Raw genomic sequence first — 14263 nt, 5'->3', positions numbered from 1 at the left:
GAGGCGATTGATCGTGTACAAAATGTGGAACTCGGACGATACAGTGAAATCAAACTGGAAAAGACTACAGCTACACTTTAACTTTGAGGATAAATTACAGTCGTCTGATGATAATTTAGACTCACCTGAACTGATAAATATTTCACAGTGATACATTTCGTGTAACTGCACAATACTATTTTGAATACCAATGCCTTAGGCGTGATACTAAAGTCGTATTCCAAGTCTTTGACTGCAATTTGGATAACAACTTCGCTGCAGCCATCTTATGTACCGACCCAATTTGGAATTAAAAGAATTTACGTTAAAAAATCAGATGGAATATCACTATGACAACGTTAGTCGATTAACTGAAAATATCACTAGACAACTGTAATTCAATCTCGGAGATAAGTCGGAGTGGGAGTCGGAATTGGCCATGGCTCCGATTTAGCAGAATTTGCGGAATGATCCTAGAACATTTTTAGAAAGTCGATATCCTAATATCTACGCTCTGATACTTGTTACAAATATTTATTGTATATTTAAAAAAATACAATAAATATTTGAAATGTTCAATCAAATTATACAACCTCTATATTAATCTTCTTGTTTCGACGGATGCCACGCCGCCATATTTTCCCGGATGGACGCGAAGCCTGTCGGGTATGCGGCCGGGAATTTTAGTTTGTTTTTTAAGGTTCAGGGAGCAAGGCCCGGCGGAAGGAGGGAGTCAGCCATGTTCGGGGGAGTACGTCGGGTGCTGTTATGCTAGCCGGTTGTGTTGTGTTTGTGTTCGACGAAGTTTTACCGTGTGCCGTATTGTGAAAGTTTCGGTGGTTTGAGTTGGGTTTTTTATTTGGTTCGTTGCAATGCCTCGCGGCACGGCAGCCTTCTGGAAGGACCGCGGTAGTTAATTATTCCGTCCACTAGGCCTGTATGTGAGTAGTTTTTTTTATGTTCAGGTTCCGGGCACTGATGTTTAGTGTCCCTTCGTCCTAGATGTATACAGTCACTGGTTATCGTTTACATTTCAATTTCATATTACTTAGGCTACGTTAGGCCTATGGTTTACCGAAAAAGAAGAAAATACAAGAAGAGTTGATCTAGTTGAAGGGAGCGGTTGCTGTGTGTTGAGAAATATATTGTGCATGCATGTAGAATAGTTGAATTTGCTCCATGGAAGGTTACTGTGGGCACTTTCGTGTAAAAGAAGCGGTTACGGTGCATGGTGTAGTCTGGGAGGTATTACCGGAAAAATAGTGATCGTGAGAGCTAAGAAGTAATTTTAGCAATCGGCTAGTGCCATATAGTATATCGATAGATGTTCGCGGGACGAACGCTGTTTTATTGTCACACGATCAACTGGTTATAGATGGCACCCCTGGGGTGTACCGCTTTGTAAATGAGAACCGTAAATGCTACGAGCCTCGCGCTTATAGTCAACCCTACAGATAAGCACGGTGCTGCTTGAGTTTATGACGTCTCCCGCTGTGGAAAATTATATATACCCAGAGCTACTCGAAAGATCACGATATATCGGCTTAAACCAAAATATACCTCATGCATCAATGCATCGTATGTGTGAGAAGCTGAGGCAGCAAGTTGTATTATCAAATTATGTCATGTGCGTGAAGTTTATGCAGCAATCGTAGGATTATTTGTGTGAAGCAGCGGCTTATTATATTGGCTTAGAGCCAACCATATACCGATCGAGATCATCATTATAATCTTGCCCTCTGGGCGTATAATCCAGAGTGACCCGAGTGAAGACAAACAGTGCTGCCCCGCCGTGGACGAGCCCGTCAGGAACAAAGTAGAGACGTCGATGACATTCCAGTCAACGGTCCTGGACGAGCGGTGCCCTCTGGTGGTGACTACAAGCAGCGAGATCGATCCACACTTCCATTTTCGGTGCGTAAGCCTAGCTTACCTCTATTTCACCTTGATCGTCAAAACATGGGGTGGTATGAATAAAGACTAGGAAATGCTTTTACTTAAAACTTCACGCACATTTACACTAGGCATTTCTGTACAAAATAGAAGTAAAAGCATTTACTAGTTTTTATTCATATCACCCAATGTCTCTCCGACCGGATACTATTATACTGTAGGAGCAAGATTGACCGAGAGAATCGGGTGAAGTCGTTTATTATATACTCGTCGTCGTAGGTTTATTCATTTGTTGTTTCGTCAAGTTTGTTTGTTTGTCAAGTTTGTGAATTATTGTTGAGGAAAAGTTTAAGCGTCATGGCTGACCTTCAACGCGCACCAGGCGACCGCAACCGCATTTGAAGAATTTTGTGACCTAACCTCGACGTGAGCCGCAGCTGCAGCCACAGCCACGTCCGGATCAGGCCCATGGGTCCAGAGTCTGGAAGAGGAGGCTATCGTTGATGAGAAAGAGGAGGTTCTAAGCCCAGCGGAGAACCAAGACAATGTTGAGGCCTCGCTAGAGGAGGAGTCTCTTGCCTTGGTTGAGGTGGTTGAGAGGAACAAGAGCAAAATCAATGTACTGCTGAGGACACGGGGGAGCCGTACCTGTTAGATGAAGATGGTCGACAGGATGAAGGATAGCTTTGTTGAGTTACGAGGGGTCATTGATCGGCTGGTGAACTCCTACACGAACGTCGACAAGATGAGGAAGTTAGTCCAGACTTGGAAGAACATGAAAGAAAGGATACATGACACCGAAGATGAGGTTGATGCCCAACTCCGTGTACGCGAGGACGAGGCACCATCGGTGAACCCAGAGATGGACAGGCCTTATGAGAGGTGGCCAGCGGTTGGTGGTGGAAACGAGGTCGAAAAGGATGATGCCCCAAGTGAGTCGAACCAGGAAAGTAACCAGTCTCAACGTTCGTTAAAATCCCAATCCGCAAGGATCAAGGCTGAAGTTGCATCACTAAAAGTAGGGCAGGAGAAGAAAAGGTATGCGGCCGAGCTAGCAGTGAAGGAGGCGCAACATAAGATGGCAATTGCTGAAGCCGAGGATGAGGCCGACCGCGCTAGACTGGAGGCGAGGTTGTGGTCAGAGGATCCGGAAGATCACGTGAAGTTACCAGTGAAAGTCACGAGCAAGCCATCAGTTGACGTGCCATCACAACCACACCTCCAGCGAGAAGTACCAGATGAACGCGGGGAGGATCCGTTAGAGAAATCGGTGCATTCAATCACTGCATCCCATCTTCTTAAACCTACACACAGCTCTACTCCGGCCCGTGAGTTTGGTGGTCAGAAGTCTACTGTATCCAAAGAGGTTGGCAAGTTCTTCCAGGGGATCGCGCATTTTCACTGTAAGGATGTTTCCGCCTTGTTTCCTCAGATTCTGCAGTTTTCGTAGATTCCGCTGAATTGCCACGGTCGTCGGGATGAGATGCGGAGCAACATCTCTGTTATACAGGGTATCCCAAACAGGCATTATGTATGGGCCGTGAAAACCGCAAAAAATCTGTACATGTTTTTGTAAGCGGTCGTCGCTCGCGCAAACTTGTCTTGCATGTTTTTGTGAAAGAGGACGTCGGCGAACGCGGTCGTATATCAAAACAGACGTTGGGTGGCGCTCGCGCGCAAACTTCCCTCACATGTTTTTGTGAAAGAGGACGTCGGCGAACGCGGTCGTATAAAAAAACAGACGTTGGGTGGCGCTCGAGACGGGTCATCCTATTTAGCGTCCAGTGGCGACCAGTGGCGTCCAACGCGAAATAATAGGGTGTATATGGTTAAAAATGTTTTCAAGCTCCTAAAACACTTTCAATAAACAAGATTTAGAAGTTTGGTGGAGTTTGCAAACCTAGTTTTTTGAATAATTATCACCAGAAAACGATCTTAGTATGCGTCCAGCAAAAGTACTGGACGCCATGTTTGTTTTAGCTGCCGTTCCTTGGGTTTATAGAAAAAGCGGAATCGGGATCTGGCATCAGGTTGGCATACTAAGATCGTTTTCTGGTGATGATTATTCAAAAACTAGGTTTGCAAACTCCACCAAACTTCTAAATCTTGTTTATTGAAAGTGTTTTTGGAGCTTGAAAACATTTTTAACCATATACACCCTATTATTTCGCGTTGGACGCCACTGGTCGCCACTGGGTGCTAAATAGGATGACCTGTCTCGAGCGCCACCCAACGTCTGTTTTTTTATACGACCGCGTTCGCCGACGTCCTCTTTCACAAAAACATGTGAGGGAAGTTTGCGCGAGCGCCACCCAACGTCTGTTTTGATGTACGACCGCGTTCGCCGACGTCCTCTTTCACAAAAACATGCAAGACAAGTTTGCGCGAGCGACGACCGCTTACAAAAACATGTACAGATTTTTTGCGGTTTTCACGGCCCATAATTATGCGTTAAAACTTGATTGATATAATCAAGATGCGTGCATTACTTATCAAGATTGTCTAATCAAGAGAGAGGGGCAGCCATCCATCTCCTACATGTAATGTATTTACATTAGAATTTAAACATATATATCCTTTTAAACTCGAACATTACGTACATTCAAAGATGTCATAATTTTAACTTTCAACCAAAACACCGAACTAGCAGAGGGGCAACTATCGGTCGTATCGTGATGTAAGGATCTATGACCGATTCCCAGCGTGGGCGGCATCAGTCTTTTACCACACGAAGTTAAGGGTCATAGTTACGGTGGCTCTTTTTCATTTCTCCTTGAGCCCTCATCGTAACGTCTACGTCTTCAGCCAAGATAGTATGAGCGGAGGTTTTAGAATGATATCTAATTTTCATTTTAACGAGCTCACCTACATTGCTGGCGAATTTGGCAATGATGTAATAGGTGTTAGCACTCATCGTGGAATGAAATCTGTCTATAAAAGATTTCGAGCATTTCAAATAGATTTGAATGGAAATGGTAATTGCCGAGAGTTGATTTTACCGTATAATGAACTTAAGAAAAGCCTCGGTCCGAAAAATTCGAGTTTCAAATATTTCAAAATGGTTTCATGTGATGAGAATGTTTTCTTGGAGTTGACCTTTCGATGCAAATTTCAGATACACAAGAACAGGGAAAAAGTCCTGTCTATATCGTGGTTAGATTGGTATAAAGTAATAAATGTAGGGTTCGTTCTTAAAATTCAGTACGTTAAAAGCCTAAATGGACATCGTTACTCTCTTATGCCTGAAGTCGACATAATAAAATCACTTAAGATGGATAACATCATGTTAGAAGATATCAAATGTGATTTAAATGGTAATCTCTATAAATCATCAGCCAGAACACACTCCATCACCATTTTAGAAAAACCGTACGAGTATAATACATCCACGTCGATTATCTTTCGTGATGATTTCTTCCGAAAATTGGGAGACTCCGCAAGTTTGTCTTTGCTTGGATCTTGTAACGTTATCGTTGAGGTCAATCGGTTGAAGAGCCTCACCAGTTCCCTTTCTGACCCTAAAGAGAATTACAAGTTTTATTCTAAGAAACACGCTATATCAATATTTATGTTAACTGCGTTGCCGTGCCTGGAACAGTCAGATGTGAAAGCCAGCACAGTGTTCCTAATGACTTTAGATGCCCATTTTGTCTCGAAATATAAGCTCATTGTTGGTGCAAATGAAGAAATAATTGCCTGGCCGAAACTAAGTGCTGGTAAGCAGTTGACCGCAAAAGTGTTTATTGTGTAGAAAACATATTCGGTATTCCTATTGTATTTAAAGCTGAACTGCACGTACAAAACTCCCAATAGCTGATTAAAAAGGTGAGACTACTGATGACACCGCTCCAAAGCAATTTTTAGACTGATGAAGAAACTGTTGCAAATGTTAATTTTCATACTCCACAAGATGTCTTGTGAGGTCACGCACCTAATTAGATAAGACCAATCAGCTCGCGAAATAGTTCAGTTTGAGATCATTACGTGGTCTCACCATACACGTTGAGAGGTAATTTGCATTTGAAATATAGTTCTTTTCAAATTGTGAATTAGGTGTGTTTAAAATGAAGATAGTGATGAAGTTTCAGTCCAATTGGCCTACTCTTGTGATTTTGAGCTCCATTTAACCCATCGTGGTGAAAGTGCTGATTCTTGGTTTAAAAAACCACTAATCTCATATCCCCTAAACCCTGATGAAATTATTGTGCACAACATACAACGATAATTTAATGGTTTGATAGGCTAGGCTAGGTCTATTTGGCTGTGAAAGCATTCCTCCCTGTGTAAGTCTCGGAAAAGTTATTAGCACGTAGAAAGTGCCATTTTAAGAGGAAACGGCTTAAAACTTTATTACAGGTGCGTGACCGTGAGTGAATCGACATAATTATGCAATATGTAGTTGGCGACCGTCTTTTGAATTGCCCTGATCCTGGTACAAAAAAGTGAGAGAGAATATGTTGAAAGAGACAGTTCAACCACTAAACTTGTATTGCGCTATACATACAGTTGGAAATTGAAAGAATGCGTTGTTCGGAGGTTTCAGCTTGCATCTGACCTACCTGAAACATCGTTACATGCACACCCTGATGTGCCTATTCAATTAAATAACGGTTGCATGTCTGCTCTTTCTATTATCTGTCCTGGACACCGTAGTTGATAAATGATGCACACACGATTTTGGGTTTTGGAGGCTTGACGCTGTATCATCGGATTGCATAGCCTGGATTCGATCAACTTCGCCGTAAGTTAATAGAACCACACCGGGCCTTATTGAATTGACTAGAACGAATTAATGGACCGGAACAGATTGGTACCTAATACTTTCAGGTTTGTTTTTCAGATGACCTAAAAGAGAGAAACCCATACATACAGTGTACATTATGTACAGGTGAATCACAAAATTCGTAATTTCATATGTGGATTGCGGCCCTTTACGAGAAGTAGAAATACCGCCCATGTTCATCTTCGTGGTTTCTCTCTTTCGTATCGTGCATGGGTGTAGGGTTCAACTTTCTTAGTGCTTGACAATGGTTATGATCTACTCGTTGGCTATGGTTTCGATTCCTTAGTCTTATGATGGGTCGTAACTAGCAATAGGCCTGAACATGCCAACTTTATCAATGAATAATCCAACCCACGGTACAACAATGAAATCTAAAGAAATTCAAGACTAACCCCGCAGATAATTTAACTAGAGACCAAGCATCAGAGACCAAGCATCGGGGGGGGGGGGGGGGGGGCTATCAAGTAGCAGGGCTGATATCTGTGCAAACAGAATGAAGTTCCTCTGATATCATGAATTAAAACGGTTTCTGTCTAACATTGTGATGAACTTTAGCCTGGTGCGTTGACCGGCCTGGACTTTGGATCCAATTAACCCGATGAGTCCTGAAACATGAAATAAAGACATAAACGTCCCCATAAACTTCAAACCCCCAATCCCTAAATCTATCACGGTCATGACCTGTAAAAAAATTTATGAATTTATGCCCTGGATGAGGTATTTCTGCCATGTAAATATTAGGTTCGAGTGAGATATCGGGAAAAGGTTATGGCAGTTGATGTCTAAAGGATAATGGGATAACATCTATTAGTGAGGTGTGTAGCCCCTGCCTAAATCGAATCAAACCGCACTGAAACCACTACTCCACCACCAACAATGGGAAGTTAATTTTAATTAACTGAAACTCAAGAAAACAACACCATTTCATTAACAGCCGGTGTCGCCACCCCTGACTCATAGGTTGGCGAACAGAGTTGTTGAGAAGGCCGATCATTGGCTGGGATTCCAGAGAGGGTTGTCCAGGCCTCATATCCAATATGCTACTTTTTAAAAAGAGTAAACGCGTGTGCAGCTCTATTATCTATCAGTGGGTCTCGTTCGGGGCAATGCGGTCACATCACCAACCGCCCCGAACATGTGACGTCCCAGCCCGTCGCAGTGCGCATCGCGCAGTCCTTTCCCTTCATTCGTTCGAGTGAGATATCGGGTTCGAGTGAAATATCGGGAAAATATTATGGCAGTTAATGTCTCAAGGATAATGGCTTAACATCTATTAGTGAAGTGTGTAGCCCCTACCCAAATCGAATCAAACCGCATTGAAACCAGTACTCCACCACCAACAATGGGAAGTTAATTAAAAGAAAAGCGTGTGCAGATCTATTATTTATCAGTCTTGTTCTGGGCAGTGCGGTCACATCACCAACCGCCTCGAACATATGCGGTCCCATCCCGTCGCAGTGCGTAGTCCCTTTCCTTCATTCGTTGAGTCCAGCGGTTCAAAAAAGTAGAGGTAATGATGACCGGTTTGTTTTTACAGATTATTGTTGAACCCGCTCCTGTCTGGAAGGTCAGCCATACTGAAAATCCTAGCTACGCTCGCCGCTGTACTTTTAAAAATTTGATCGTCAAAATAATATTTCGTCATAAAAGCTCTTGCGCCTAATATTTGATACCGAAATTGTTGATGATTCTTATTTGATAGTTACTTCAATCACTAGAAAAGTATTCGAACGTCTTATTTCATCAGATTTTGTGCGAACTCTAGCAACAACGGACTCTGGGGCGTCATTCGGCGGCCATGCTATACTAGGGTGCTGCTGTAAATCGTACTTGTAGCTGTACTGGTTGATGTGTAATACACAAAAACACTCCTCAAAACAACTGCATTTCCATTGGGTTTTGAATCTTCGATTGTGTTTGTCTCGGAACAACCAAAATGTCAGATACAACTAGTTAACCCTGAGCTAACAAAATTTTGGCCTGAGATTAAGGCTGATTTCAACCTGCCCTCTCCCCGGGTAATTACTAGTCATTGTAAAGAATGTCGAACAATGCAATAGGCGTTCACGTTGGCGATTCGGGGTATTGCGAAAACTCCCAAATCATCGTTCGAGGCAATTAATGGTAGAGTTATTGAACATCGAGTACCAAGAAAGCAGTTTGTATTAGATAAAATGCGCTTTAGAGACAATTCTGAAGATTCTGAAGATTCCGGTGTAGCGGTCTTCAATAACCCCCCCCCCCCCTCCTTGAAAGAGTGGGCTTCCCTATTGTCGATGCTATAGATTAAAGTATGACATTCAACACCTTGCACAAATATCAAAAGTGCATAATAGAATATGTATGATAATCCCTATAAGAATGTTCCCTCTCGCGCGGGCCCCCAAGAGTTCCCCAACCTAAAAAGATTAGGAATATGCTAATTACTATCACTTATCATGGCCGCTGTACTGTTAAATGCCTATTGCAATGTGTGTTCTATAACTGGAGTACCTACATGCAGAGACTTTGGTGAACCGTACAGTCCTTCAAAAAAGTAAATGGACACACAAAAATCAAATTTTCTTGAAAACGGCTGGTGATAAATCGATGCGGTTTGCTGCATTTGATAGGGCATTTAGTTGTGCATCATGATATCTACCACTTGGAAATTTGCTATTTTACCTATAAGTCAATTTTTTCGATTTATGAAAGGTCCCAAAATCAACTTTTTTATCACGCATTTTTTGGGGGCAAATTTTATATTGACTGGAAGCTTCTGTTGAGTTATGAGTGAATATCTAAGAAATTCCACAGTTTTCACTTGAATCTGCAACTTATTAACCCATTTGTGCAAAAGGGTTTTGTTACCCGGTCTTCTACTGCGGAGATGCCCCCTTGATATTATTCACCAGGGTCCATATTTATAAAACTTCTTAACTTAAGTATAAAAACGCACTAAGTGACTTGCTAACTTAAGTGCCTCACTTAAGTTGGCATTCATAAAGCCACTAAGTGATCAGCTAAGCAAAGTACCTCGAATAACTTTAAGTGACTTGCTTTACATTCTGCAAACGTGCCAATGTCGCATTTCAAGTCGATTTTTGCGGTTTGGACATGTGCCAAACCTCATCATGGACAGGAAGACAGCGTCATTATTGTGTAATACTTTCACAAGGCCTAGGATATAAGAAATAGGGCCTATAGAAAGTGTGTCCCATACACTGTCTGATTCATGCAGCTTGGCAGATTGCATGAAACATGGATAAGAAAAAGAGGAAGCCAAATTTCTCTGAAGCAGAGAAGGTGCGATTAATCGAAGAATACGAAAAGGTGATGTCCGTTATATCCTCGAAGTTTTCACCAAATGTAACTACCAAGAAAAAGCATGATGCCTGGGTGCAAATCGCAGACGCCATGAATAGCAGGAACCCAAACGTATTGCGCACGGTCGAAGAACTACAAAAAAAATGGCAAAATATGGCGTCCGGGATGAAAAATGAATACAGGGCGTACAAGAAGGAGCTTTCAAAGACAGGTACAGGATTTATTCTAATCTAAGACATTTCATTAGTGTTGCTTCACATTCATCAACAGCTGCAGTTCCTGATGATATCACTGACACACTTGTTGGATATTTATAGGTGGCAGACCCCGACCAGATGAACCATCAACCCTGTCGCAGAAGATCGCAGCTGTGATAGGGGAGGATGATCCGACGGTTTATGGGATTGATGGCGGATATGACAGCATCGAACCTCGGCGGAGCAATATTTCCTTCAACTCACAACCTAGTTCAAGGTAGGCTCCCTTTATTCACTTTAAACAGAGGTGGAGCTGCAGATTTCTGACAATTTTAACAGTTTGAAATGTTCACTGCTACATCAATTTAATTTCATAACTCTTTAGCCATTATTGGCAAATATTTCCAAATTAACATTGCTGAAAAGTCAAGGTTGGTGTTTCTTGAACCATATTTTGTGAAAAACTGTCATTGTTATTTCAGTACCATCACCGATGATGAGCAAACTCTACGTCTCAATTATACGTCCTGTACACAAGAGCACAGGCAAGTCTCGGCTGCCGTTGGTCCCCCAAGCAGATTACAACGAATTATGCAAAAACGTGCTCCTCCTTCAGCGTTGCCAAATCCATGTCCACCTGTGCCCGAATCGGAGAATGAAAAACAAAAAAAAGGAAAGAAGGAAGAAGATAAGAATGAATTAGTGAGCATGCAAAAGGAGCTATTGATCCTTGAGAAGGAAAGGGCTAACTTGGAGATTGAAAAACTGAAATTAGAAAAAAATAAATTAAATTTAGAAATTGATGTTTTGAAGATAAAAAAGAATAAGTTAGAAAAACAGCCGGCTGAAATTTATTTATTTTCACACAGAAATGATGGTCAATCATTTTGAAATTACGCATACACCTCTCTGTAGAAGTGCATGTACATCTAGGCCCCCAAAGGATGTTCTGTTTGATGGTCTCTTGAAATAAATTTATCATTATAATCTCTCCTTTTTTCTTCGCTTTTACTCACCTTAGAAGTGTTGGTTGACTATTTGGTTCCTCGCAGCTGCTCCGTTAAGTCGACCAAAGGCAACAACATTTTCTACATCGTCATCATCGTCGTCAGGCTGTGGCTGTAGCTCGATTGGCTGTTCGTCAAAATCAGGGAGACCTCTGTCGATGGCAATATTATGCAACATTGCGCATGCAGAAATGATGCCGCAAGCTTTTAACGGTGTATAGCGGAGTTGTCCATGGAGGCAATGGAAACGCCTTTTCCACTGGCCTATTCCCCTTTCTACCAAGCATATAGTTCTTTTGTGGGAACGGTTGTATCGTCGCTGCTGCGGGGTGTTTGGGTTTAGGAAGGGTGTCATCAGCCATGGTCTTACTGGATACCCGCTGTCGCCTAGAAGGACTTCATTACCTTGCCAGACTTCCATCACTTCGGCTAGCCCACTTTCTCTCAAAATGATCGAATCATGGGTGCTTCCAGGCCATCTCGCTACAACGTTTATGAATCGATAATGAGCATCCATGACCACCTGTACGTTGATAGAATAATAGTTTTTCCTGTTGACGTATCTCCATTCGTGATGAGTAGGGCCAATGATCCAAACATGCGTACCATCAATCAACCCTATAATGCCAGGGAAGTTCGCTATTTCATAAAATGCTGCAGAAATACGAGGGATGTCTTGAAGCGCAGGGAATTTAATGATGTTGTGTAGCAAATGAATCAGTGCATCCGTCACTTGCGTTATAATGCGGCTCATGCTGGGTTGGGAAATGTGTACCGTATCCCCGGTGACTTCCTGGAATGAACCCGAGGCATAAAATCTTAATGTTGCAAGCACCTTCAGGTCGGCTGGCAAAGCATGGTTTCGGTCTGTTTGTGGCTCGATATAATTCCTAACAGCATCGGCCAAGTCAAGAATCGTTTGCCTATCCAATCTGTAGCGTTGATATAATTGCAAGTCGTTGTAGATCTCAAGTGGGTGGACTCTGTCTCGAAAAATTCTCTCACGACGCATAGCACGCCTCGCATCCAAATCCATTTGCACTGCCAACATTAACCCAGCCATCTCTCACGGTGGTTTGCCGAAAAATGAACGTTGTGTTTTGTGACTTCTCCAAACAACTTAAAGTTAAGACAGACCCAGAGGTGTCTCAAATATAAGGGTATGTTTGAGCAAGTCACTAAGGTTAAGTATCATATAGAATTTCACTTAAGTATGTTGCTTAGATTAAGATGGCGTTTAAGTGCCTTACTTTGACTTAAGTACGTTTATGAATATGGACCCTGGCCCAGACAACCGGAATCATGTCACCATTTCAATGGCCTTGTTTAATATGCCTATGAATATCTCTCCCAGGCCTGGATTTGGCAGCTGGACAATGGGTTCACCAATATTACTTTACCCTCGCGTTTACAATACATCAATGTTAACAACATTTCCACCCCCATTCAAAACCTCAGCCAATAAGGAATTAACACTCGGGCTGCATGTTGAAACTGACATAATTGGCTATGGTCGACTTCTCCAAAGTAATTCCAAAGTCAATAAACAAGGTGCAAAATTTTGACATAAAATGCTGTTTTCCCACCAATTAACACAAGATATTTTCATCACCTTGATGGGGACGTGGGTTTTTCATCATGGTGATTCATCCTATCAAGAAAAAGTACGAAAAAAATCGGAAACGAAAAAGTTGATTTTGGGGCCTTTTGTAAATCAATAAAAGTCGGTATTAGATAAAATGGCTAATTTTTATGTGGTAGATACCATGATGCACAACTAAATGTCCTATCAAATGCAGCAAACCGAATCGATTTATCACCAGCCGTTTTCAAGAAAATTTGATTTTTGTGTGTCCATTTACTTTTTTGAAGGACTGTACATCCCAGTGCATGCATAAGAATTAAAGACTGGCTGCTTTTAGGGCCAATGTCTTGTTTCATACGATGAAAGGGAGAAAAGGCAACCAAATAAACTCAAAATGGAAAAACAAATTCTGGATAAGTATTGCACAACGACGTCAATATTTTCCATACTTTTTCTGTAGATTTCGGTAAATTATCCCCACTTCTGACTTATGAAATGTAGCCCTATCTCAAGGGAATTCCCTCGAAATGTCAAACTATCAGACATTTATTTCTCCAAAATCGCTCAAGAATTCCAAAATCAAAGCCCGCCAAGACATACTTTGTATCAATCTTGACTTCCAGGAGAAGTTTTGTCGTTATCCAATCCATACTGACGGAGGCGTAAGATTGCAAACTATTGCACCTCTACGTCCATTATAGTAGTGATGTCGGAGAATTGGATTTGCCATTCGTGTTGACCTCGAACGTGCTCTAAAATACGTCACTCGGTCTCTAGTATGGCATGCCAAAGCGGAATTTATTCAGGACAAATTTTTTACATCAGGACTGAATTTTTACGCCAGAATCACGCTACAAATTGCGAAATTGTACAAGAATTTATCTCAGGACAAAGATTTTACAACACCAGGTAAAATATTCCTATCCATGTTTTTTTCCCTTCAGAATAATCAGTCAGGACAAAAATACGACAGGACTTTTTTTCTTCAGATTTTTTTCGACGTCAGGACGTTTAGCGGGCAGAACGAAAAATTCTCGCAGAATTCACGTGACTCCTAGCAGAAATCACGTGACTGCGAAAACGATGACGTCGCGGATGATCAACTATCCTCGATACTATTTCCCTTAGACCCTCCGTCGAACCGGACGTATTCCTCCTAAGATCTCTGAAAAGATCATCAAAGGAGCTGCAGTTGAACAAATTGTTCAATTCGTCCGCATTCATGGAATTGGACGCCAATGCTATAGCAAAATCGCCAAACTTCAGAAATGTTTGTGAGTTGCGAAAAATATAATATATTATGTCATCGGTTTAAGTGGTCACGTGCGTTCTGCCAGGAGTCACGTGAGTCCTGGCATCGATAAAATTCTGAAGGAAAAAAAGTCCTGCCGTATTTTTCGTCCTGGCAATTTTTTTTTAAAACGTGAAAATAAATTATTCTGAAGGGAAAAAAAATACATGGATAGGAATATTTTACCTGGTGTTGTAAAATCTTTGTCCTGAGATTAATTAT

At 41.8% G+C, this 14263-nt stretch overlaps 1 protein-coding gene across 1 annotated transcript; it reads right to left on the bottom strand.

Moving 5' to 3' along the window:
• Positions 1-11175: 11175 nt before the first annotated feature.
• LOC135491582 (putative nuclease HARBI1) lies at positions 11176-12228 on the bottom strand. The gene has a single exon (XM_064777555.1). It carries the CDS (start codon positions 12226-12228, stop codon positions 11176-11178), a length of 1053 nt encoding a protein of 350 aa, XP_064633625.1.
• Between the last annotated feature and the right edge of the window lie 2035 nt (positions 12229-14263).

This window comes from Lineus longissimus, chromosome 7, assembly GCF_910592395.1.
Source record: "Lineus longissimus chromosome 7, tnLinLong1.2, whole genome shotgun sequence".
In the NCBI taxonomy this organism is placed as follows: domain Eukaryota; kingdom Metazoa; phylum Nemertea; class Pilidiophora; order Heteronemertea; family Lineidae; genus Lineus; species Lineus longissimus.
Note: the sequence above shows the minus strand (reverse complement) of the source record. Positions and strands in the feature narration are given on the sequence as shown.

Coding starts and splice junctions, on each gene's coding strand:
- LOC135491582 (XM_064777555.1), bottom strand. CDS start 12,228: ATGGCTGGGTTAATGTTGGCAGTGCAAATGGATTTGGATGCGAGGCGT.